The sequence below is a fragment of the Lynx rufus genome, unplaced genomic scaffold (genome assembly GCF_022079265.1).
Source record: "Lynx rufus isolate CCGP_SWC_20201006 ecotype Redwood Valley unplaced genomic scaffold, mLynRuf1.p SCAF_13, whole genome shotgun sequence".
Classification (NCBI taxonomy): Eukaryota; Metazoa; Chordata; class Mammalia; order Carnivora; family Felidae; genus Lynx; species Lynx rufus.
Window position 1 is genome coordinate 11,594,902 of NW_025814827.1, and position 27,051 is coordinate 11,621,952.

A 27,051-nucleotide genomic window follows, 5' to 3' on the forward strand; every position below is an offset into this window, starting at 1 on the left:
CTCACAATATTTGACCTCAAATTCCCTATTTCTGAGAATCTTGCCCCCAAAGAGGTCATATACACAAAACTATGCTACCTGCATTAGCAAGTAAACCTGATGCTCTACCACAGTCGAGGAGGTTAATAAATCATGGTGCCTCCATTCATCAGACCAAATGTCATCATCAGTAGGCTCTGAGGAACCTCCATGCTGTTCTTCACAGTGGCTGCACAGTGTGCATTCCCACCAACAGGGCATGAGGGTTCCTTTTTGTCCATACCCTCGCCAACACTTATTTCTTATGTTTTTGATTTTAGCCATTCTGATTGGTGTGAGGTGATCTCTCATTGTAGTTTTGATTTGCATTTCCCTGACAATGAGTGATGTTGAACATCTTTTCATATGTCTGTTGTCCATCCATATGTCATCTTTGGAGAAATGTCTGTTCATTTCTTCTGCCTGTTTTTTAATTGGATTATTTATTTTGGGGGGTGTTGAGTTGTATCAGTTCTTTATATATTTTGGATACTAACCCTTTATCAGATATGTCATTTACAAATATCTTCTCCCATTCTGTAGGTTCCTTATTAGTTTTGTTGACTGTTTCCTTCACTGTGTAGAAACTTTTTATTTTGATGTAGTCCCAATAGTTTACTTTTGCTTTTGATTCCTTTGTGTCAGGACACCTAAGTAGAAAAAAGTTGCTATGGTTGATGTCAGAGAAATTACTGTCTGTGCTCTCTTCAAGGATTTTTATGGTTCCAAGTGTCACATTGAGTTCTTTAATCCATTTTGAGCTTATTTTTGTGTATGGTGAAAGAAAGGGATCCAGTTTCATTCTTTTGCATGTGGCTGTCCAGATTTCCCCACACCATTTGTTGAAGAGACTTTTTCCCATTGTATGTTCATTGCTCCTTTGTCAAAAACTAATTGACCATGACATTGTGGGTTCATTTCTGGGTTTTCCTTTCTATTCTATTGATCTTTGTGTTTATTTTTATGCCAGTACTATACTGTTTTAATTACTACAGCTTTGAAATACAACTTGATACCGCCCGTTTTGTTTTCCTTTTTTAAGATTCCTTTGGCTATTCAGGGTCTTTTGGGTGTCATACAATTTTGGGGATTTTTTGTTCTAGTTCTGTGAAAAATGCTGTTGGTATTTTGATAGGGATTCCATTAAATCTGTACATTGATTTGGGTAATATGGACATCTTAACAATATTTGTTCTTCCAACCCATGAGCATAGAATATCTTTCCATTTCTTTGCATTGTCTGGAATTTCTTTCATCAGTGTTTTATAGCTTTCAGAGCGTAGGTCTTTTATCTCTTTGGTTAAGTTTATTCCTAGATATTTTATTGTTTTTAGTGCAATTGCAGATGGGATTATTTTCTTAGTTTCACTTTCTGCGGTTTCATTATTAGTGTATAGGAAAGCAACAGATTTCTGTACATTGATTTTATATCCTGTGACTTTACTGAATTCATTTATCAACTCTAGTAGTTTTTTTGATGGAATCTTTTGGGTTTTCTATATGTAGTATCACGTCATCTGCAAATAATGAAGGTTTTACTTCTTCCTGACCAATTTGGATGCCTTTTATTTCTTTATGTTGTCTAATTGCTAGGGCTAGGACTTCCAGTGCTAAGTTGAATAAAAGTGGTGAGAATGGATATCCTTGTCTTATTCCTGACCTTAGTGGAAAACTCTCAGTTTTTCACCATTGGCTGTGGGCTTTTCATATAAAGCCTTTTATTATGTTGATATATGTTCCCGCTAGACCTACTTTGCAGAGGGTTTTTATCATGAATGGATGTGTACTTTGTCAAATGCTTTTTTGCGTCTATTGAAATGATCATATGGTTTCTATACTTTCTCTTACTGATGTGATATGGGATTTTTTTTCTTAATTTCACCCTGCTGTTTCATTATGAGTATACAGGAATGCAACAGATTTCTGTACATTGATTTTGTATCCTTAAGTTGAATTTTTTAATTGAAAAAATACTTTAAATTTCAGCTGGGGAAAAAAAATTTGAGAATACAAAAGGATAAAAGATTATACTAAGAGACAAGGATAATTAAAGGAGACTAACTTTATATGCCTTTAAAATAAATTATAAGGCAATAATAATTAAAATAATATGGTACCAGCTCAAGATTAGATATACAACTTACCGAAAGAGAATCACTTGCCCAGATATAAAGCCCATCATATATCAAACTGCAAATATGTGATAAAGGAAAGAAGGAAAAAGCACTAAGAAATGTTATAATTATTTAATAAATTCACTTGACATAGAAGTATTAAAAAATTGGAGGGGAAATCTATTGAGTAATATATCACACCATATACAAAAATTCACTTTAGGAGAATTAAAGAGTTAAACATAAAAAATCAAATCATAACTAGAAGATACTGAGGCCTGCTTTGGGTGAGCTCAAGCTCCGCTTTGGGTGAGCCCCACTTCTCTCTCTCCCTATCTCTCTCTCTGCCCCTCATGGGATTCTCTCTCTCTCCACCCTCGCTCACTTGCACCCTCTCTCTCTCTCAAAAAAAAAAATGTTCATAAAATCATCATTTATCCTGGCAAAGTTAGAAACAACTTAAATACCAAACAGTTGAAGTACCGTTAAGTGTGATGTGGTCACTGAACTACATCTGGCATTAAAAATGGTTGCTAGAAAAACTCGTAACCTTTGATACCTGAGCTGGATAATCTCCACTGGACTGGAATCAAACTTCTGATGTCTTTATGGGTAAAAACAAATAAGCATCACCCTTTCCAGAATTCTGCCTTAGCCTAGTTACCACACATATGAGGAAAACTGGTAGGGAATAAGGAAAAGTCATTGCTTTACTAGGGTGCTGGGATTAGGGATCTCTATATTCCAAAGAATTGTGTTATACTGCTTTTACAGTAATTTTAAATATAGTGTTTATTTCAGCTACAATATGACCTCTTTCTAATCTAAACAACAGATAGTTCCTCATTTACATAATGGGAATAATAAGAGTGCCTATAGATAAAGAAACAAAGGCCCAGGGAGGTCAAAGCAACTTGCCCAAGGTCGTTCAGTGCATGGCAGGGCTAGGCCTCCAAGCCAGGTTATCTGACAAAGTCCATGTCTTAACCACAGGATATACTGTCACCTGTGAGTATACCACACAATATAACAGGACAAAATGAACAACCAAGAGGCTAGATTTGTAATATGAAAGATCATCACTAGGTCCCAATGGATAAATGAGTGGAGAACACAAGCAGATAATTCACTTGGGAGGAAATGCAACTTGGTTGCTAACCCTGTTCTAGCTAGAAGCTTATCTGGCCCACCCTCATGTGGCCAGGTCCCCCAGTCCTGGCCCCCATCCCAACCCCAAGGACCTAAAGTGCTCATCTCTGCCTGTTGTGCTTCACCAGTGAGGTCATGAAGACTTTGCAGTGGGGACCCCCCTCAACCCAAGCCCCCACACTTACATGATCAGCTATGTTGGTGTGGCCTCCTGCATGGATGAGGGCCCGGGCCACATCCTCAGAGCCACCAAGGGCTGCGTAGTGGAGGCAGCTTTGCTTTTTCTAGAGGGAAACAGGCATCAGTGCAATGTCCTGAAAGCCCCTCACAGTGGGGCTTTGGGATCCATTATTCCATTTATGTCTCACAACCCCGGGACTATTACCCCATTAAACCCTGAAGCTGGAGAAATCAATGTCTTGCCTAGGCCTGGTGACTGGTAAGAGGAGCTCACTGTGGTCTGAGCTTTTCCGTGCCTTCTTTCACAAACTTGAGAATGTACATCAAAGAGGGGAACAAATAAGATTTGTCAGTACAGAGTAAACCCCACCTGGTGCACACCTGCTGGAGTGGGTCTCAACGTGCCCAGGCAGGAGCCTGGCAGAGCCAGTGCAAGGGCTTCACCTTGATGGGCTTTCTAAGTGCTCTTCTTCAATCAGAGCACGCCCCTGGCCAAACGACGAGCTCACGTGAAATACCCCTCCACTCCTCCGGGCAGACCCTTCTAGGTAGCCAACTGTTGCAGACTGCCCAGACTGTTCCCCAGGACTTTCACTTTCAAAACCAGGCCAGTATGGGGCAAAGTGGGACGAGCTGGTCGTCCTCCCAAAGTCCTATCTGAGCTGAGTGCACAAGGGTGAATGGGAACCAGTCCACCTCCCAATGGGAAATGTAATCGCTTTGGGTCAGCCCCCTTCTCAGAGAGCCTGCAAGGGGTGGGAGTGTCCAAATAGAATGTGCCTTCTGCCAGAAACCTCAAGCCAAGGCTGGAGCATGAGGCCCAGTGCAGTGGGCAGCTCCAGCCCTGCCAATGACTGCCAGCTGGACACCACCTCCCCAGTCTCTCAACTTCTATGCTGCTACTGTTGGGGAGATAGCCTTGACATTTCACTTCTTTTGCCCCCTCTCAGTACTGAGCACTGTGCTGGGCACAGAGAAAGGGCTGCTGACCAAAGAGCAATGTCGGGCAGATGGAAGGACATAGTTGGGTGCCCTGGGGCAGGTGCTTTCCCCCTCTGGGTGGGCCTTGGTGTCACCCCGACACCCTGGGGCAGAGGGTGCTACCTGCTAGGGAAGTTCTGCAAATTAAGTGTTTTGTGACTTTTAAGCATTATTCACATTCAGGGGACTTTAACACTGATATCATTATTAAATTTACATTTGCCATTTTTCTATTTATTTTCTATATGTCTCCTGTCTTTTTTGCTCTTCTGCTTCTCCTTGACTGCCTTCTTTTGTGTTAAACATTTTTAGCATATTTTAATTCCTCTGCTCTTTAACTATTTTTGCTATTATTTTTATTTATTAGTATTATCGCCTTCTGATTGAAATTTAGAACAAATAGAGAATTCCAGATCCTGAAGCCATTCAATCAGCCAAGAAAGATGATTGGTCATTGATCTAAAAACAAAAAGCAAAAACAAAACAAAACAAAAACACCAACTTCCTACCTAAAGAAAGGCTACAACCTCCCTTTCCAGGGCACAGAGGAGAATTTCCAACAGCTGACTTAAGGAATACAGTAGTGAGAGAGAGGAGGCCTCTCCCAGGCTCCAGCTCTGAGGGCTGGTGTGGCCCCTTCACAGACAGGGCAAACTTTCCAGGCCATGAGCTCTGGGGTCAGGGGAATGGGCTTTTCAGACTCAGCTTTGCTTCTTACCAGCTTGTGACCTGCAAAGGCACTGAATCTCTCTACAGCTTCAGTTTCTTCATAGGTAAAACAGGGGAAATTTTTCTGAAGTAATAGTTATCAAGGGGACTCATGAACTACCACATACCCAGCAATAAGAAGACACCAACAGGTGTTGAGCTCCTAATACATCCCAGACACCATGAGGGGTATTTACTCCTCAACAGCAATGTAAAAAAAGTAACTACATAGCATCTCCATTTTGGGAAATGAGGCTCAGAGAATTTAAGTAACTTGCCCACTGTCACAGTGCTCAGTAGTGGAGAAGCCAAGACCACACCCTGGGCCTGCCCTCAGAGCCTCTATTCCCACACAATTAGGGTCAGGGCGAGCTCAGTAGCCAAGGGAAGACATTAGTCCTGGGGAGGCCTGACTACCTGGGTGAGGGCGTTCACGCTGCTCCCAGCCTCAAGGAGCAGCTGCACACAGTCAGGGTGGCTGCCTTCAACCGCTGCGTGTAGGGCAGTCAGACCTTCCTGAAACACAAGGGGAGAGGTATGAGGATGGCAGGGAGGCTGAGGCCAGGCCCTGAGATGAGAAGGCCCCCCTGGCACCATGGCTCCAGGGCTATTGAAGCTCTCCACCACCATGCTACTCAGGACAATAACCTGGGTTATTTGTGGTTCCCTGAGCCCCATACCTGATTTTCTCACCTTGAGGAGCATGTGATATATTCACTCCCGCCCCCACACCCCTGCTCATGTTCTCACCCTCCAAGCTGCCTCACCCCCTGCCCTCTGTCTATTCCCTTTTACTCCAGAAAGTCTCTAGCAGGGGAAAATCAGGCTGCACCACAGGCTGGGGTTCCTTGAAAGCAGGGAGTGAGCAAGCATCACGCATCTCTGCATCTTCTGGGTGGTGACTCACCACATTCTGCTCCTCCAGGTCCAGCCTGATGTCCACGAGTCGCTGCAACACAGTCAGGTGGCCGCGGCTAGCAGCCAGGTGAAGGGCTGTGTTCCCCTCCTGCAGGCAGAAGGGCTCCTGAGGGACCAGTAGAATCATAGACCCTTGAAGGCCACGGGGACCTGCTGGAACCACCCTCATTTTATAGATATGGAAGCTGAGTTCCAAAGAGGGGAAGTGACTTATCTAGGGTCACAGAGCAAGTGTATAACAAACTGCAGCCCTGAACACTGGGCCAGTATCTCCCTGCCCCTGAGAAGTGTGCCTCAAACTACAACCAGGGGCACTTACAAGGGCCAAGTCCTGGTTTTTCCTATTACATGTCAAGGCAGATACATTACCTGGGGAAAAAAACAAAAAACAAAAAACCTTTCCATGCTCCTCTCTAAAGCCAGTCGCTCCTAGATCCATCCCCTCCCCTGCTCAAGGCCAAGGCTCTCCTCTACGCTCAGGCTGTGCCCAGGCAGCCAGCCACATGGCCTAGTTCAAGATGGTAGCTTCTCACCGAATAGTGTGGCCACACTGACCACACTATTTAAAACCGCAACTTCCACCCCGTGTCCTCCTGATCCCCTGATCCTGCTCTGCTCTTCTCTCCCTCTTCCCCCATAGCACTGATAACCTAACACATTCTATAATTTGCTTATATACTTTGCTTATTGTTTATTGTCTGACTCTTCCTGCTAGAACATAAATGCCTCAAGGGCAGGGATTTCTGTCTACTTTGTTCTTCAATGTTTGGGGCCTGGGGCATGTGCCAGACATTCAATAAAATAGTTGTTCAATGAGTAAATACTATGATGGAGAGACTGACATGTGTCTCCTGGAACTTGAGAGCCACAGGGCTGGTAGTTGTCTCACACTTGAGAAGTCCAAAGGTGACAGCAACAGAGCCAAGAGAGGTGGTGCCACTGGGTGGGGCAAAGGCTCCCCAACTTCTTTGTATCACAATTGGCTCCTGTCAAGGGTAGTCAGGTGGGGTTGTCCTTTTTTTTTAATTTTTTAAAAAATGTTTATTTATTTTTGAGAGAAAGAGAGCAAGTGAAGGGGGGGAATAGGGGAGGGACAGAGAGACAGAAAGAGAGACACAGAATCCAAAGCAGGCTCCAGGCCGTCAGCACACAGCCCAACGTGGGTCTTGAACCCACAAACTGTGAGATCATGATCTGAGCCAGACTCAGACGCTTAACCAACTGAGCCACCCATGTGCCCCTGGTGGGGTTGTCCTTAAAAGGATCTTTCTGCAGAGGGCAAGTGGATGGTAAAGGGGCCCAAGCAAGAAGGAGAAGAGCTGGAAGGGACCAGCCAGAGAAGAAGTATGTCCCTAAGGAAGAACCACAGATGGAAGACCAGAGCAGTGGCCCCTGAGGGAACCCACAAAGGCATGAGAAGAGATAATCCAGCTTTAGCCATTCATCATACCCACAAGGGCTCTAGGACATATCTAGCTCTACCAGTCATGGGGGCTTCTAGCTCAAGGTCTTTTCCTCAGCCCTGGTCTACCTCAGTACCTTCCTGAGGAAGGAATCAAGATATTCACATCAGGCACAGAACTCTTTTTGAAAAAACTTTTTTAAAGTTGTATTTATTTTTGAGAGAGAGAGAGTGACAGATTGTGAGCCAAGAGGGGCAGAGAGAGAGGGACACAGAATCCGAAGTAGGCTCCAGGATCTGAGTTATCAGCACAGAGCCCAACAGGGGGCTCAAACTCACAAACCATGAGATCATGACCTAAGCTGAAGTCAACGCTTAACCAACAGAGCCATCCCGGTGCCCCAGGGCACGGAACTCTTAAGGGCCCAATGAGGGTGTGAACATATGCCAATGCCAAAGGAGTACTTTAAATAGATATAGACATACCTCCCCTCAAGGTAAGTCCACACATACATAAAACAACTATAACTACCTTCTGGGCTGCAAGATGAAACATTTAAATTTCTTCTATGATCATTACCATTTTGTGTTAATAAATAAAAGTTGAGTTTAAAACATCCTCTCAACAACAATGAAATATCCCCTGGACAGCTTTGTTCACTCCTTTCTCACCTTCTCTGCAGATGTGCACACAGCTGCCTGGCTGCTGCAAGCAAGGACCAGGCTGTGGGAAGGTGGCCACGCTGTGAAGTCTGTGTTCAAAGAGACACAAAGGAAGTGGTGAGCCGTGGGGGGCCAACACACGCCCCAGGTAGCAGGACTGTGGAGACAGGGGCAGAGTTTTGTCCTCCTTCTGGGTTATAAATATCCACATCATGCTCTTTGAGGGTGCAGGTGGCACAGACCCCCTAACAGAGCACTCAGCTCTCTATCTGAGCAGGGCAGGGGGGCTCAGAGGCAGGGGAGCTAGGCAGAAGGAGGCCATGGCCTTGGGCCCAGTGCCTGCCGTCTTCTCTCCTCCTGTGAGGATGCCCAGCCTGTCCACCTCTGGGAGGCCTTGTCAGCAGCTCCTCCTTGTTCCCAGTGGAACTAATCACTCTCTCGGGCTCTCAAAGCTTCCTTATCATCACAAGGCCTGTGGTGTGCCCTGTGTTGTTGCTGGGGGGGGGGGGGGGGCAGGGTTCTTAGAGGTCTACCTTAGCAGGCCGTGGGGTCCTAGCAGGAGTCAGACATTCAGTGGCCCAGAGCCTAGAGAAGCTTACTATGCCTCCTCCCTCAAAGAAATTCAAAATAAAAACACTTTTCACCTGAAAATACAAAACATAACAGGGGCATGCAATTTTAAAATCTTCTTTCTAGAATTTCTGATTGCAAGATTCTGGGTAAGCTCATCAAAGCTGGGCTTTGCTTGGTTTCCGGTTTTGGTGCTGCAGCCTTCCTGGCACCCTGAGTACAATCATGTTTTTGCCTCCTGGGTAGATGGGTCCTGGCAGGCGCAGTCCTTTACTCCTCTCTGTACTCCCAGTTCCTGGCCCACAGCCTAGTCCAGAGCGTGACCTGCTCAGCCCATGTTTCCAGAATGAAGGAAATCAGCCTGATCTGATTCTCAGGACCAAAAGGATGAGTGTGGACAGCTGGATTGAGTGCAGACCCCAAGGGCTTAGTGCCTCATGAGGCAGCTTGAAGAGAGGCAGCAGCCCAGGGCTGGACATTAGGTTACTAATTCCAAACCCAGATGAACCTCTGTCTTTGCTGTGTGACCTTGGCTAAAGCATCCCCCTCTCTGGACCTTAGTTTCCACATCTATAAAATGAGAATGTTGAATTGGCCCTTAATGAAGAACACTTCCAGTTCTAAGACCCTGTGGTGAATTTATCTATGAGCTCTCTGTCACTAACTTATAAACAGAACTCCTTTATGCTGGCCAAGCACATTAATCAGAAGATTAATAATGAAGTCGGTCCCAGGGTGCCTAGGTGGCTCAGTCAGTTAAGCTTTCGACTCTGGGTTTCAGCTCAGGTCATGATCTCACAATTTATGTGTTCAAGTCTCACTCCTAAGCCTAACAGCATGAAGTTGCTTAGGATTCTCTCTCTTCCTCTCTCTCTGCCCCTCCCCCGCTTGTGCTCTATTTCTCTCTCAAAATAAACTTAAAAAAAAATTTTTTTAATAAAAAAATAATGAAGTCTGTCCCTTTGTTGGAAGCATTGTTTAGGATTTGCTGCAACATACTTGCCTAATGATTCACAATGGCCCCTGATAGGAGTCATTTGCAGGGTCACCTCTTCAATCCCCAGCCCTCCCCTCTTCTCAGATTGGTGAAATCCTGCTAATAAACTCTCCACCCTGAACGAACTGCTCCCTCCTCCGGCTCTCATTCTATTTTTGCCATAACTATAGTAGAAGACTAAATCACAAAGAAAGCAAATAACCAGCAGGTGTGGGGCCACCACCACCCCCTAACTCTTCCCCTCACCCCCAACAATAGACATCCTCAGGGGCATCACAGTGCTGCTCAAAACCACTCCAGACAGCACCACCAGCCAAAAGATGTGCCATCCTGGCTCCCCACATCTGATCACAGGTTTCCACTAGGGCTGTGGCATCAGGTTCCTTGAGTGAAAAACTATGTCTTAGGGGGACGCCTGGGTGGCTCAGTTGGTTAAGCGCCTGACTTCAGCTCAGGTCATGATCTCACGGTTCGTGGGTTCGAGCCCCGTGTCAGGCTCTGTGCTGACAGTGTGAAGCCTGGAGCCTGCTTCTGATTCTGTGTCTCCCTCTCTCTCTGCCCCTCCCCTGCTCACTCGCTCTCTCTCTCAAAAATAAATATAAAAAAGTTAAGAAAAAAAAAACAAAACTATGACTCTTGGATATCTGTGCTTCTCACCAGCAGCACAGGGAGGACCCATAGCATGTGCTCAAGAAATGGCTGCCGGGTGAACATCAGACACTCTCTGATCCTTAAGCTGCCTGCCCCTCCAGCACACTGGAGTCAGAAGTAGGTGCAGGTAAGGGACGCCTAGGTGGCTCAGTCAGTTAAGCATCCAACTCTTGATTTCAGCTCAGGTCATGATCTCATGGCTCATGGGTTCAAGCCCCGTGTCAACAGTGCGGGGCCTGCTTGGGATTGTCTCTCTCCCTCTCTCTCTGCCCCTCCCCAGCTTGCATGCATTTGCATGCATGATCTCTTGCGCTCTCTCTCAAAATAAATAAATAAGCTTTTAAAAGAAGAAGAAGACGAAGAAGAAGAAGGCAGCACAGGTAAGCTGCCAGTGCCACACTGGTCACCTCCCTCCCCTGGGACCCAGTTACAGTACCTTGTCTTTCACACTGTGCTCGCAGCCAGAGCCCACAAGGAAGTCCAGAGCGTCCAGCTGCCCATGCTCAGCAGCCCTGTGAAACGCTGTCCTTCCCAGCTGACGGGGGAGGGGAAGAAAGTGGCCCTTCTGCACCCTGCAGTGGGCACGCCCACCCTGCCCACCTAGCCAACTACTCTGGGCTTGCGGAGGGCCTCTCCTGACCCAGAAGCTCTCCCTTCCCCTTCCCCTACATGCTTTCCCTGGAAAGCCCAGACTGAACTCTCCAACAAGATCCCACTGGGTGGGGTTCCTCCCCCACTTAAATCCTTCTGTGGCTCCCTGCTGCATACTGAATAAAGGACAGATTTCTGAGGCTTGAAGTCAGCGGAGATTTCCATGCGGGGTTCCCAACAAGCCCCCTGGCTCTCACTCCCCAAATCCCAAACCATCCAAACTCACACACAAAGGGCCCTTTTCTACCTCTAAAGCTTTAGCAATGCTCTTCTCTCTATAAAACCTCCCCGCTTTCCAATCTTACCAACAAAACCCAGTTCATTAACCCAGTTCATTCACCAAATGCCACCTCTTCCAGGGAGCAGAAAGCAGTGGCTCCAATCTCTAACCTACCTAGTTAGTCCTTATCAGAACCTCTCTGAGGGAACTGATCATGTTCCTCCTTTATCTGACTCATCTGTGCCCTAATGCCCCTTCTAGGCCCTCAGTTCCCTGAGGGAGGGTCCAGTCTGCACTACCCTCATAGCCCAAAGGATGCACTTAAGGAATGGGCAGGAGTGGCCCCAGGAGCCCCAAGCCCAACGGGAAGGACAAACAGCCTTGAGGCCACTCTTACCTTGTCAGCTTGGTCCAGGGGCACATCCTCCAGGTCTTCTATTATGAATGCGAGCACTGGCACGTGGCCTTTTTGGGCTGCACAGTGTAGTAATGTCAGGCCGTCCTGGAAACAAGCCCAGGGTGGTCCCTACAGTCTACCAAGGAGGACCCTTCTCACCCACTGGCTGTCTCCCAAACGGTGAATGTTTGCAACCTAGAACACAGCTTTACCATGGAAACAACACAGTATATAAATGGGGAAAACCACAAGTGCCCACTCAGCCTCACAGAGCCTGGTAGGAATTGGGATGCCAGAGTTAAAATCCCAGCTCCAGTCAGCAATGCAGTCTGGTCTTGACCAAGTTATCTGTACCTCTATAAGCCTCCATTTTCTTATAGGTCAAATCAGGATAATAACCCCTGACTACCTCAGTGGGTGGCTGAGGGGGTTGGACAGCATCCTCTACAGCAAGTTTTGTTATACGCTGAAAAATAATTCGGGATGTAAGGTGACGCTGTATAGCACTAATAGTCCTCAGAATACTACCCACCACAGGACATTGTTATAAGGTTCTAGCATCTGCTTACCTTGACACGGCCCCAAAAGAAGAAGGAGGTGACTAAGCACCCAGTGTCTGTCTCTAGGTGATAACCTCCTAACCTTCTGGGGAGGAGTGAGAGCTGATGGGGTCTGCAAGGACTAGGAGGTGTTAAAAAGGAGAAAACAGACCCAAAATGGAGTCACCTGTGCTAAGGCCCACCCATCACCAAATCTAGACTTTAATACCTAAGCTAACTGCAGCTTCAGCCTCTCCCAGATAAGTCATCTTAGCCAGTCAGTCTGGATCTTCCTGGTCAACAATAGGGAGGAAATCCACCTGACAGGGGCACCTGAATGGCTTAGTTGGTTAAGGGTCTAATGGTTCATGAGTTGGAGCCCTGCATTGGGCTCTGCACTGACAGTGCAGAGCCTGCCTGGGATTTTCCCTCTCTCTCTCTCTCTCTCTTTCTCCCTCTCTCTCTCTGTCACTCCCCCATTCTCCAAATAAATAAATAAACTTAAAAAAAACAAACAACCACCTGATAGACCACCCCCACTGTCCCCTGAAGGAAGGTGATCTTTCCTAAAACAATCCAGTCTTTGCTGGAATAACTTCTTTGCCCCACTTCCTTTTGCCTATAAAAGTCTTTCATTTTATACAGCTCCCTGGAGCTCCTTTCTATTTGCTAGATGGGATGCTGCCCAATTCATGAATCATTGAATAAAGCCAATTAGATCTTTAAATTTACTCACTTGAATTTTGTTCTTTAACAGACAGAAGTGGCCAGGGTGGGAAAAGGGGTCGGCAGAAAGATGGTCTCTTGGCTCCAGAAGCAATATTTTAGTGAGGGAGGTTTGCAAATCCTGTTTATAGCCCAGAGCTTCTACCAAGGCATTGCATTATAGCTAGATTGTTTAGAGCACTGTTTTTCAAATGGATTGCAACCATCGATAGATCATAAAAATCAACAGAATGATGTTGTACATCTTGACAGTAATTTGGATTACGCTGAAGTAAAATTTGTCAAATCCCAGTGAATATAAACTTAAGACGTGTATATTTCATTTTAAGCAAAGAAATTGAATTCTAGTGAATGTTATGCATAAGGAGTATTTAGAGGGAAGTATAGTGATGTCTATAATTTATCTTGAAACACTTCCAAAATTTATAAAGAACTCTAAAAACTCATCGATGAGATATTAAACAACCCAATTAAAAAGTCATTTGGACACAAAGAAGATATATAGGTGGCAAAGAAGCATATGAAAAGATATCTAACATCATTAGTCATTATTGAAATGTAAATTAAAACCACAAAGCATTTCTGACAATAGAGTTTGGGAAGGGAAAAATGCTAACACTCCAATGGAGAAACCTGGGCGACACCACTTAACCACGTGATCAAGCGTGAAATTATGGTTTATAATAAGAAATATATATTTGGGCTTGATCCTGTTTCTGGCACATAGGTCCTAAAACCTTTGGAATTTTCTAAGTGTACAGGGCGGTTAAGACGTCTATTGTTAACGTTAATTTGGTGACAAGGGAAGCCCCAAGGTAACTGAAGACGTGGTGGGGGGAGGGGGATGGGGGACTGGTTGCCTGGGGAACCAACTAGACCAGAGGGTTGGAACTTTCAGCCCCACCCCCTGACCTCCAGGGAGGGGAGAGAGGCTGGAGGTTGAGTCAATCACCAATGGTCAAGAATTTAATCTATCCTGTCTATGAAACGAAGCCGCCATAAAAACGGGAAAAGACCGGGTTCGGAGAACTTCCAGGTTGGTGAACTCAAGAACACAGCCACGTGCTGGGTCCCATGATCCACAAGGACAGAAATTCCTTTGTTCAGGACCTCACCTTATGTATCTCTTCATCTGGCTATTGATTTGTATCCTTTAATATCCTTTGTAATACATTTATGATCTAGTGAGTAAACCAGTTTCCTGAGTTCTGTGAGCTGCTCTAGCAAATTAATCAAAACTGAGGAGGGGGTGGTAGGAACCTCTGATTTATAGCTAATCGGTCAGAAGCCCAGGTAACAGCCTGGACTTGGGATTGGCTTCTGAAATGGGGGTGGTCTTGGAGGTCTAAACCCTTAACCAGTGGAATCTGACACTATCTTTAGGCAGATAGTATTGGAATTGAGTTAAATTTGTGGGAAACCCAGTCAGTGTCCATGGAGAATTGACTTAATTGCTCGGTGGTGTGGAAAAAAGCACACACATTGGAGTTGGTGTCAGAACTGGATCAAGGTAACATCACCAGTGATCTGGAGTGTCCATGGAGAATTGACTTAATTGCTCGGTGGTGTGGAAAAAAGCACACACATTGGAGTTGGTGTCAGAACTGGATCAAGGTAACATCACCAGTGACCTGGCCCAGGTCACAAATCTAAATCTACCTCAGCCTGCACTTACAGGAAACCTAACGTAGAACAATGACAATCTAACACACACTCAGCTGTACTAGCTCCCTTGACCCTAGAAAACAGGACCCACTAGCCTTACAAAGAAATCCCTCTAGCAGCCAATCCTGCCATTTCTGTGTTGCTGCTTTGGGGGCTCTATAAAATTCGCTCTTACCCAAAATCTCTCCAGAAGAGTGTTCAATTGTTGTGAAGGGCTGTACTCCCCCAACCCAGGGACTGTTTTCTTTCGAATAAAGGACATCAAACTTGCTACAAAGCTGCCTTTTGGGGGCACCTGGCTGGCTCAGTTGATCTTTAGGTTGGGAGTTCGAGTCCCACACTACCAAGGCCTTGCATTGGACACTCAGGAGTGCCTGGGTGGCTCAATGGCAGAGTTTATTTAAATAAATTATTTTTGTTTTGTCACTGGACAGTATCATATATCCCCTGACAGGAGGCAATGAAGGACACTTAACCTCTGTGGTTTTCTACTCCAAATTCCATGACCCCATTCTAATCATGAGAAAAACATCAGACAAACCCACATTAAAGGACATTGTGCACAATACCTGACCAGTGCTATTCAAAAGTGTCAAGGTCGTGAAAAACAAGGAAAGACTGAGAAATTGTCATAAAATTGGTGGAGAGTAAGGAGACAAGATGATTAAATACTTTGTAGGACATTAACAGAAAAACTGCTGAAATGTTAATACAGCCTATAGTTTCGTAAAACTCTAGATATCACCGGTACCTGGCAAAGTACAGCCAGGTAAACAGCGGGGGAAAAGAAAACTCCAGGGCCAAACAGAGTGTGGCGCAGTCATGGCCTGGCTCAAGGTTCCTCTACAGGTGAGATAAATACCTCCAGGGAGGTCCTCGAACAAGGAATAGAAAAGTAGTGGGTGGGACTGCTTGCAAAGATGGACACAACTATTCCTCACACCTCTGGAAACACCCAAAGCAATGGGATTGTGTACTCTTCTCATTAAGGGGGAGAATCCAATATTCTCTATCCCCTGAATCCAGGCTGGCCCTGCAAGGGGCTTCAAGCAATAAAATATGGTCGAAGTGGTATCGTGTGACTTCCCAGCCTTGGCTTCAAAAGACCATGCCACTTCCACTCTTGCATTCGCTCATCATTGCAACTAATACTAAACCTTTAAATAGAAGTTTGTAAAAATAAAAATGTCCCTTTTTTCCCCACACTGAGTTCTAAGGATCTCCAGATTGAGAACCCCTGGCTGACAGCGTTTGGTCCAGAAATGTTTGCATTTTCATAAGGGCCAATGACCCCCTAAAAGGTGAGACACCAGTGCAGAGATCCCCAGCAGAGATCTGACTTGCTGGGGACCCTCCTCCCTCATACCACAGAGCACACCAATGAGCCGGGAGAGACTGCCAGGTTCCCTAATGTGCCAGGCACTGAGCCAGGTACTTTACACAGAGTACTGAGTTTCTCCCTCAGCTCAGAGGTGGGTACTAGCGTCCCCATTTCCCCACTGTGAAAACTGAGGCTCAGGATGCTGAAGTAATTTGCCCAAGGTCCCAGGGTTTGGTAACCAGAACTTTCCTCCTTCCACCCCACAAGGGAGACAGGGCCCAGAAGAAGAGGGGAGGAGGCCCCAACCTCTCTCATTAAATCTTCCTAACCACCCTCTGAGGGTGTTACTTTGACTCCTCCTGTGTGAATAAGGAGGCTGCCCAGAGGGCTAGGGACTGTTCCAACATGGCAGAGTGGTAAAGGGTCGGGGGCATTAGAAGAAAGAGGCTTTTAATGCTGATGGAAGAACCACCCCAGCAGCTTCTCCCAGCCCCAGTGGAAACACTGAGCGTCCCAACTTCACGGGGCTGAGCTCAGCTGCGACTTCCAGAGGGTTCTCAGAAGGCAGGGGCAAGCTGGGGCAGCAGAGTCACCTGGGGAGTAGGAGGGAGCAGAGGTGGGGGCAGACCCATGCTGCAGGGGCAGGGCACAGAGGCGGCAGAGACTCCGGGAGCAAGGGGTCTGCCATCCGAGGCCTTACCTTGTTCTTGCAATGGATCTTGGCCCCAGAGTTGACCAAGATCTGCAGGATCTGTAAGTGGCCGAACCAGGCAGACAGGAGAAGCGAGTTCATCCCAAACTGGGGGAGAGGACACAGGGAGGAGGTGAGAAGAATGTAAGCAGGTATGGCTGTGCCACCTGGGCCCATGTCTGCACTGAAAATCATACAACCATAAGGGACCATAAGTGCCACCCAGGCTGGGGAGCACCAAGATTTAGGAATATAAAAACCATGGCATTTTTTAAAAATAGGGGCTGAGACAAAATATAGAAATAGGACTTTTTAGTAAAGCCCAAAATAGGAGCTGATTATTGCAAACTTTTGTTTTTGCTAAATAAAATTTAAAAAGAAAACAGCTACCATCTATTCTCCCCATCATGTAATAAACAAGGAACATTTTAGGGATGCCTGGGTGGCTCAGTCGGGTGAGCGTCCAACTTCAGGTCGGGTCATGATCTCACAGTTCATGAGTTCAAGCCCCACACTGTCTGTGCTGTCAGCACAGAACCTGGTTTGGATCCTCTGTCCTCCTCTCTGTCTGCCCCTCATCCCCCCCTCAAAAATGAATAAACACTAAAAAAGTTCTTTAAAAAAAAAAGCAGGAACATTTTAATACAAAAAGTTGGGGAGAAACTAATTAGAGAAGATGCTCTTTCCAAATACAGCTTCATGAAAAACACACTACATTGTTCTTATTTTCTGATTTGCTGTGACTGGTAAAGACCTCACCCTGGACTGGTGTTTGAGAACCAACTGTTTGAATCTCCTACAGGACGTCCTCCAGGCAGATGGCTTAAGCCAGCAGACGCCTTGCCACCTTACAAAGACATCCACTGAACTGAAAAACACCACTCACTGTTGGAAAGTCCCTCTTTCCGCTGTACTAAAATCTGAATCCCTGGTGCTTTCCACCCCACATGCCCTTTGGAACAACTGAGAATATGTCTGGGCCCTTTTCTGATGGCGGCTCACCACCTGTTTGCAGGAGCTCTTCCCCAGCATCTGTGAAGCACTCTGAGATCATCAGAGCCCCTTCCCTGACCTCCGCCCTCATGGGGTTATGCGGAAGACCCAGCACTGGGTAGAATATCAGTAATTGTGGGCTGGCTGGCTGAGGGAGAGAATGTATACTCATCCCCAGCCCCGGGCGGGTGGGGGCGGGAAGCCCACAGGAAACTGGGAAGGAATGAAAAGGATCAAGGCTCAGGGCTGGGAGAGGAGAGTCATGAGAGCCAGAGCCTCCTATCAGTGGGAACCCCAGGGATATTTCTGCATCCTAGTTCCAAGAACTGTCCAGGACAGAGCCCTAGGGCATATCCCTAGAGACCTTCCCCCCAACAGCAGGATTTCCCTCTCTTGTCTCCCTCACCCTTCTGTTACTAAAGTAGGCATATTCATCACCTTTCTTAATTTTCAAAATACATTTATTACTATTTGCAAAGAAAATAGAGAAGAGTTATAAAAGCACTCTCTCTTAACTATTCTTCCTCATACCTTCTTTTCTCACTCATTCCCTCAAGGAAGAAATAAGAAATAACAGAGCACAGTGGTGACAGTGGAGGGGTCTTTGGGGGCAAAGGCCTATCGCATGACATTCCAGTATTTTATTGGAAAACTCAGACTAAGGATCCTAGATATTCTCCTTTTAAGAGATTTTTTTTAATTTATTTATTTTTGAGAGACAGAGAGAGATAGAATGTGAGTGGGGGGGTGGGGGGATGGGCAGACAGAGAGGAGCCACCCAGGCACCCCATTATTTAATTATTTTGTGAGAGACAAGGAGAATGCAAGCAGAGGAGGGGCAAAGAGAGAGGGAGAGAATTCCAAGCAGGCTCTACACTGTCAGCACGGAGCCCGACACAGGGCTCAAACTTACAAACTGTGAGATCATGACCTGAGCCTTCAAAATCAAGAGTCAGATACTTAGACTGAGCCACCCAGGTGTCCCTTTTTTTTTTTTAATTTTAGAGTGAGAGAGAGAGTGAACTGGGGAGAGGGGCAGAGGGAGAGAAAGAGAGAATCTTAAGCAGGCGCCACACTCAGCATGGAGCCCGACATGGGGTTTGATCCCACAGTGCTGGGATTATGACCTGAGCCGAAATCAAGAGTTGAACACTCAGGAGTGCCTGGGTGGCTCAGTTGGTTGAGCATCTACTTTGGCTCAGGTCATGATCTCACCGTTCTTGAGTTCAAGCCCTGCATCCGGCTCTGTGCTGACCGCTCAGAGCCTGGAGGCTGCTTCAGATTCTGTGTCTCCCTCTCTCTCTGGCCCTCCCCTGCTCTCTCTCTCTCTCTCTCTCTCTCTCTCTCAAAAATAAATAAACATTTAAAAAAATTAAAAATAATAATACATTAGGAGTTGGACATTCAATCCCCTGAGCTACCCACGTGCCCCTAAGCTTAGATTCTTAAGTGTATCGCTGTCAAATGTCATTGTCAGACCCAGCCCTTTCCTCAAACCTAGACCCTGTTATTCTTTAGTGCTCTCTCTCGGCAATGTGTCACCTGCCAATTTGTTAGTAAGACTGTTAGTCTTCATTCCAGTCTCTGGTTAAAGTGTTAAAGAGCAGAGTCCCGTGGCATATCATGAGAGACCTACCTCCTGAGTATTTTACTAAAAAGTCCTTTATCAATCCACCCAATTATTTGTTCTACAGCCCATATCTCTCCCTGTTCACATGGTATCATGTGGGACTGAAAGGCTGAGAACTAAAAAGCTCTTGAAAATGGAGAGGTCCTTATGGCTGTACAGGGGAAAACTGGGATCATTGCAGTGTCACTGGCCCTTGAAGACTGAGGGGAGAGGGGTGAGGGGAGAGGCAGAGAGGCAGAGAGGCAGACAATATGATCTCAGGATCATTTGGAAATATTAACCCGAATGAGGGGTCCCCTACCGCATCCTCATCGTCCACAGCAACCTCATGCTCCAGGAGCAGCCGCACAGCTTGCTCATGCCCTGCACCCGCAGCCCAGTGCAGGGCTACCCTGCCCACCTGCCAGGAGGGAGAGAAGAGCTGTGAGGCACCAGCTGCCTGCCTGGCCCACCTCCCCACCCCCTCCCACTTCCTTAGCTGCAATTCAGCTGGTCTGCAGGGTGGAAGGGCCTTTGCTGGCTCTAGTGACAAGAGGGCAGGGCCCCAGCCCCACTCAGGCCCCTTCCTCCTCCTCCACATGACAGCAGCTGAAATGAACATAGTCAAACACAATGACTAGACCCATCCGTCTCTCACCTAAAACTGCACAGCTTCCCACTGCTCTTGGGACAAACTCCTAACCCTAGGCCCTGTGAGGCCCTGCCTGGCACGGCTTAGAAATGCCAAACTACTCCCCCACGGCCTGTCTTTGTTCCTGCTGCTCCCTCTGCTGGACAGCCACCAGTCGGAGGATTATTGTCCTAGTCCCTGAGAGCCCCTGACTACCTGGGTCAATCCCCTTCTTCCTTCAGAATGGGCTGAAGGGGCCTGGTCCCCCACCCCTTTGTCAGACTACCCTGGAAGTTCATCATGGTCTTTGGCCTCAGCACATGTGAGCAGGACTGGGGGAATCCTCCTTCCTCCAGCTCATGACCTGCAGTTTTTAGCTTATAAGGGAACAACGAAAGGAAATGCTAATTTTCTGTGTGGTCTTCCTTCCTCAAGGCTTCTGCCCACACTATCCCCTCTTCCTGTGTTCACTCAGGCTCCTGCAAAAATCCCTGGTTGCTACAGGTAGGGGGGCCCCCTCAGACCCTCCACATGCTCTCAACTTAATCACAGTGGGAACAACTGTTCATGAGACACATTGTTTAATATCTGTTCTCCCCACCCAGACTCCAAGAGGGCAGGGACGCCATCTGCACAAGTTCTGCTCTGTCCCCAGCACCTAGCACAGTGTCGGCACAGAGTAAGCCCTTCAGAAATACTGACGGATTGAATGAATAAACAAACAAGTAAATGAATGAATCTGGCATTAGCATCCTATCATCCTACAAGTCCATGCTTCCTTGCAAGTGTTTGCCCAGGAGCTGAGACTGAGGCTCCAATTATCCATGAAATGTGTGACCTGAGGTGACTTGTTGACTGTCTGTGCCTGCCTTGATCTATAAATAGGACTAATCCTTCCTGCCCTCCTCACCTCTAAGGGGGTGAGTGAGGACCACCAGGAAACAGGTGGATGAGCACATCAGACATCCCTGGGAATTCCTCTTACTCTTACTGGGCCCCAGGCAGGCCCTGAAGACCCAGGTCATACCCTTGTCGTGTCGCCCCAGACAGAGCAGCCTCTGCTGCATGCAGGAATCCTACATCCAACCCTTTCAGCCTCCGCTGACCTCCCACCCAGGCTGACATCCCCCTAAGACAAGCCTGGCAGCCAGAAGCCCCAAGGTAGGGAAAAGCTACCCTGAGTGGCACCCAGGACTATCCCCAGGGCTCCCCATCAGAAGGAATGGCTTTTCTCTGTCTCCTCCCCCAGCGGGGCTATAGATCACCCCATCGGCAGCCTTCCCTGAGGTCTGATCAGTGGGCTAGGTCTGCCTCCCTGTCTGGTCTTTGAGCCCCCCAGGACCTGCCTGGGCCCATAGTGGGCGCTCAGAGATCTAAACTAAATTGCTTCCTCACACATGCTCAGCCTGTCTTGGTCTGGCCTTTCATGGTCTTGAACCCCTGGATTTCTGACCATAGGCATCATTTCATCTTTCTCCCTCCAGTCTTCTGCCCCTATCTGCCTATCTGTCAGCCTCTGATTCCTGACCTTCAACCCCCCTGCCCTCCTGACTCTAACCTTTGTTCCTTGTGTGTGCCTTTCAGGTGGGGGATGGGGATTGAGCGCGTGAGTTCTCAAATTGCCCAAGCCTGGCTAGGAATCCCTGACTTCAGAGAGGCCTCAGAGACCTTAAGCCAAAGTGGACAATCTGAGCCTCCCCCAAGTAACATATGCAAATGCTCCTGCCTCCGGCTCCAGGAACTGTTCCTCCTGCGTGGAGGTGTCATCATGCAGGCACTATTCCTATCCAGGCACCCTGATTTGGAAGAGCCCCTTTACGAACGTGGTTTCTGGCCCTGATGTTGACTTTCCTCTCGATCAGTTCCTTCATCCTTCCGATGTTGTTCCGACGGGCAGCTTCATGGAGCTGCCTTTCCAGAGGAAGCACTAGGGGCAGAAAAGGGGATATGGAATGAGGGGGAGAGCACCCCACACTGCATACAGAGGAGAGGTGAACAGCTCCTCCCTGGCCCTGAACGTGTCCCAGACAGGGGGTCTTCCAGCTGGAAATGGTGGCAGGAATGCCTCTCCCCCCTTTTAGGGGACGTCCCCAGACAAGCTGCTTTTCTTCACTAACTCAACCCATGTCCACACAACCAGGACTCAGCAAAACCCTAAAGATGGGACAGCACGGCAAGACCATCCACAGGAGCCAGGTGTGTGCCTGTCATGGCCCTCAGAGGTGCCCCATCATCCAGTTTTCACGACCCTAAGAGCAGCTCTTGAGGAAGGGAATGGAATTCATTCCCACTGGAGTTGATGACTACCTTTCTATGGCTTTGTCCAGTGAAGAAGGCAGCCAGGATTTACTGAGCCACCTACTTCATCAGGCACGGGCAAGGCCAGAGGCATATCACCCGGCTTCTCTGTCCTCGTCCCTCCATCTCATCTCTCTTCATCCCCAATCCTAACCAGCTGTTGCCTCCCAGCTGTGGGGCCCACCCTGATTTGCCTTCTCTCAGGGCTCCTCTTGCCTCAATGCTGCACCATCATCTCCGACTAGAGGGAGCCTCAGAGCTCCCCCTGCTGGCCTCCTGCCATTGGCAGCGGTGGGCTCTGCTCAGAGGGGTGGTGGCCAAGCCAGGAGGATCCAGGCCTGGTGATGTGGTCCAGGGCACCTCTCACCAGACCCCCACACTGCTGTCATCCTGACTGCTCTTGTCTTGTGAGGATGTCTGGTGTCCTTGGCTGGACTGCAAGCTCCTTGGGGCCCTGGCCACATCTGACCCTTGCTGATCCACCTACAGCTCACAGCAGGCCCAAAGCTGGGCATAAGGAAGAACCCATAAGATTCTGCTTCTATCAGTGACACAAAAATCCTCAGACTAATAGATACCTGTCCCTCCTCCAGAAAGGTTTAGATACACTAGCACAAGGCACAAATATTTGCTGGCCCTTTGCACAGTCATCACAGGGCAGGTAATCTGTGGTTTGATTGCCCCCAAACCCACATCATCCTACATGTTTGGTCCAATGTGAATGTCCAGATCTAGCCCATTGGTGTATCCAGGGACAGGTGGCCAGTGACCTGTTAGAGAAGGCTGGAAAGCACTGAGGTGACAGGCCTGCCATCAATTTGCTTTCCAGATATGGGAGAGGGTCTTGTGCTTTCCTGGGCCTCATAGATAAAACCTAAGGACCTTGGAGCTGCTGCCCTTGGGCGATCACATGGCCCTAAGTTCAGCTCTGAGTCACTTCCCGGCCATGTGACTTGAGTTACTTAATTATCCTGTGCCTCAGTTCCCTCATCTGCAAAATGGGGAACGTGTGCCACCCTGTAGGGTTATTGTAATGATTAGATATAAGATATGAAAAGCCCCTAGCATGGTATCTGGCAAATAGAGCCATCATCATCATCATCACTATTATTTCTCCAAGGCAAAGGGGTCAGAGAATAAATTCTGGTGGCCAAAGACATGGAAGTGGCAGGGCCTCCTTCACTCAGGGCTCTCTAAGCCTGTGAAATCCCAACCAAAGAAAGCACCTTTCCTACCTGCCCCCCTGCATTATTTTTTCTATAGCACCCCTCACCACAGACATATGCTATACTTACATATTGATGAGGTTTATTGTCTGCTTCCCCCATTATAAGCCCATGACAGGGGAGGTCTTATTTGTTAATTGCTGAATCCCCAAATTCAGGCCTTGGCACACATTTGTTGAATGAATGAGTGACATACAAATCATTAAAACTCTTCACAGGCATTGGAACCATAAGATGCTGTCCCAATTAAGACTCATTAGTCCCCTAGAAAATCAAACCACAAGCTCAAGTAAATGGAAGGAAAGAGGCTTTGAGGGAGAGGCAGCTTCAGGTCAATATTGCAGGGGAGTGGGGAAAACACCATCTTCCAAGTGTGGTCTCCACTGCTAGCTTTCCCACCCCCAAAGGGGATGCCTTTCTTTTTTTTTTTTTTTTTTTCAACGTTTATTTATTTTTTGGGGGGACAGAGAGAGACAGAGCATGAACGGGGGAGGGGCAGAGAGAGAGGGAGACACAGAATCGGAAACAGGCTCCAGGCTCCGAGCCATCAGCCCAGAGCCCGACGCGGGGCTCGAACTCACGGACCGCGAGATCGTGACCTGGCTGAAGTCGGACGTTTAACCGACTGCGCCACCCAGGCGCCCCGGGGATGCCTTTCTTAAAGGTGAGAAGAGGGCTCTTCTGGAAGAACCCTTCTCAGATCTCAAACACCTCCAAAAGCACTGGGTCCCGAGCTTTTGTTTCCTTAACCTCTTGGCTGAACAACACCATGATCCAAGTTCAGGAAAAAAGCTAGCACTTTAGATGTGAGTTTAGAGAAGCTGGGGATCTAGTACCCAGTCTGCTACTTTCTAGCAGTTCCTAAGGCTAGCCATGTGACCCTCAGAGGCCTTGGTTTCTTTGGTTGTAAAACTGCAGAAGGGTGAAGAAAGGTATCTGTAGAGATCCCTTCCAGCTCTGACTCCCTTTCTCTTAGTGGAAGCCTACAGGTGGCCTTTTAGTGGCTTGTGTCAGCAAACAGCCAAGGGTCTGAATGGGAGCAAGCAGACCCTGCATGACCCCAGTGAAATCAACCCTAATCTCTTTACCATCCATCTCAACCCATGCATCCTCTTTCTGGCCACATCAAATATACACTGTACCCTGGCCTGGGAGACCTTCCCCATGATGCATGGTCTGCCCAGAATTCCCTCCCCCACACACTAATGCTCCATTGCTGTACATTCTTTGAGGGTGGGTTCAAGAGATCCTCTGACCCAGGCAGAACCCTGCACCCTTTGAAACAGCACCTTGATAGAGCCCCTTAACCCAGTGTGAGGACATTGGCACAATCTTTCTCTCTCCCCCTCCCAGGGTGTGCAGCCAAAGCCTCCCAGGCTGGCTGATGCCCACATAGATGCTGTCCGGCCCAGAGACACTGGCACTGAGCACACTCCTTGAGCAAGACTCTCAGGTGCCCTCATCCCACCTGCAGCACACCACAGCTCCCCTCCTGTGGGTTTCATTTTCCCCATCTACTATGGTCTTCATTCCCCAACCAATCTCAACATTCTGGCAGAGCTGGGGCCTTCAGCATTTCTACCACTTAACGGCTGTGTGACCTTGGGTAACTTATTTAATCACCCTGGGCCTCAGCTTTCTCTTCTGCAAAATGGCGATAACAATATGTCTTACCCATAGGGCCTCTGTGAAGATCAAATAACATGCCTGTCCTGGCTCTTCCCGGCACACAAAGTAAGTACTCAATAAAGGATCGCATAACCATCTTATTTCTAGCTAATGTCTCCACCGCAGCAGCTCCCTGCTCTCGGGACCGATGGCGCCGCCAAGTCCCAGACGCGCAGCCAATGCTCCCCCCACCCCGGTGTGCGTTCCTCTGGGCGCCACAAAGAAGCCCACGACCGAGGTGGCCACGAGGACAGCGCCAATCGCAGGCTTGGTCGCTCCCCGCGGGGGTTCGGGGATCCTCTGGGCTCTGCCCGCGCCCGCCCCCGGGTCCCGCGGCGCGGCTGACTCACGGCCGTCGTTCTCCCACGCCGGGGGCTCCTCCATGCCGCCGCTCCGCAGCCCGGGCGCGCGCCTCTGCCCCACCGCCCGCCGCCCGCCGCGCGTCCGCCTGGGCGCGGCGCCGCGAGCGGAGGGAAGGGGGCGCTGAGTTGGGATCGAAGGGCATGGGTTCCCAGGAGCGCCAGGGTGCGCGCGAAAGCCGCTGCTCCAGACCCTTCGGTCCCTCCTGGCCCTTGAGCATGATGTGGGCGCAGCTGCACATCACCTACCCCCGTCCCCATCCCCGACCAGGCTGCAGGTGCCTCCTGGAGCTCCCTCGACATCCCATGCCGATGGCCCCGCGCCTTTCACATCCAAGTCTGGGGGGTCGGGGCCACTCTGGGCTCTGCAGGTCCCCGTGGTTGGGGGGGGGGGGATTGTCCCAGCCTCCAGGGCCTGGACATTCGTGCAAGGCCTCTGGCAGGCCCCATCCTCAAGACTCTGGAGCCTGCTCAGCTGCCCGGAGAAGCTAAAAGACTTCAAGGGCTTAGGCGGGCATTTAAGGCACAGACACCCCAGCAAGCCTGTAAGCATATGAAGAGATGGTCAGATTATTTATGATCAGAAAAATACAAGTTAAAATGACAATGAAATATAATTTTCAATTAGACTGGCAAAATTAGAAAGGTAGATGTTGGTAGGTAGGGGAATGAGGAGCTGTGACAGTCAGGTGGACTGCTGGTGGGAGTACCCTGGGGCAACCATTCTGGAAAAACAGTCTGGCAGTAATGAAGGAAACTAAACACAGCGAACTTTGGCCCTAAAATGCAGCTCTTTCTGTTACAGCCTCAGAAAAGGACATGTAAAAGGATGTTCTTCGCTGTGTTGTTGTTTTGTGGTTGCTGGGAGTTGGAGGTGACTTGAGGGTCAGCATTGAGGGAGTGGATGGGTAAAATGTGGTAGTATACAACCAGAGATATCAGTGTGAGGCCTCCGGTTTGGGTGGGGGCTGAGGGCACAGACCATGAAAGAATTCACTCAAGGCAGAACAAAAGAGATAGAAGTTTCTTGGATACACTGCAAGGGAGCAGGGGGCAGGACAACAAAGGAGAGACTGCAACAAGGCGATGGGCGGGGAGGGTATAGTTATAGGGTGGAGTGAGGGAGTATGGGAATATATGGAATTTTCCCCTTTTTTGGTAACTGTGCTTGGTTGTATACAAGTAACCCATTGGTCATTTAGGGCTGTTTCGAGGTGGGTCACTTAATGAGCCTGTTTGTATTCAGCTTGGTGGTCACTGTGGGTCCTTTTGCCTTGCTCAAGTTTCCATTGCTCAAGTCTGTTACCTAAAAGCAGCCTCTACAACCAGGTGTGTTCATAGCAACGGGGATTCAAACAAACATCCAGTGCTGAGCTGAAAAAGTAGAAGAACCCAATGAGACCCTTAATACAATACCAATAAACGCATGCACACAAGACAACACAGATTGAAAAGACACAAACAGAAAGATACACATTAAACATCAGAATGGGTGGCATATCAGACCCCTGAGGGACTGTCCATGTCTTCTCTTCTTTGCCTTTTTGGCTTTAAGGCATTTACAGCCCTTTTAGATTTAGGGATAGTGAAGTCCCAGGCATCTCTACCCCAAGGCAAAGAGCTGTTACTAGTTCTGGGATCAGAGAAGGAAGAATATATTTTAGTCGTTAGTGTAGTTCAGGAGGGCTTCCTGGAGGAGGAAGTAT

At 48.1% G+C, this 27,051-nt stretch overlaps 1 protein-coding gene across 1 annotated transcript in view; it reads right to left on the minus strand.

Moving 5' to 3' along the window:
• The window catches only part of ANKDD1A (ankyrin repeat and death domain containing 1A), a 37,027-nt gene extending 11,657 nt beyond the window's left edge, over positions 1-25,370 (minus strand). The window contains exons 1-9 of the mRNA XM_047074955.1: positions 25,337-25,370; positions 21,618-21,721; positions 19,479-19,584; positions 16,571-16,704; positions 11,620-11,724; positions 10,788-10,886; positions 6,058-6,156; positions 5,568-5,666; positions 3,467-3,565 (exon numbers count right to left, since the gene is read on the minus strand). Coding sequence (XP_046930911.1) covers positions 3,467-3,565; positions 5,568-5,666; positions 6,058-6,156; positions 10,788-10,886; positions 11,620-11,724; positions 16,571-16,704; positions 19,479-19,584; positions 21,618-21,721; positions 25,337-25,370 — 879 coding nt within the window. The remainder of the gene's footprint in view (positions 1-3,466; positions 3,566-5,567; positions 5,667-6,057; positions 6,157-10,787; positions 10,887-11,619; positions 11,725-16,570; positions 16,705-19,478; positions 19,585-21,617; positions 21,722-25,336) is intronic.
• Positions 25,371-27,051: the final 1,681 nt, after the last annotated feature.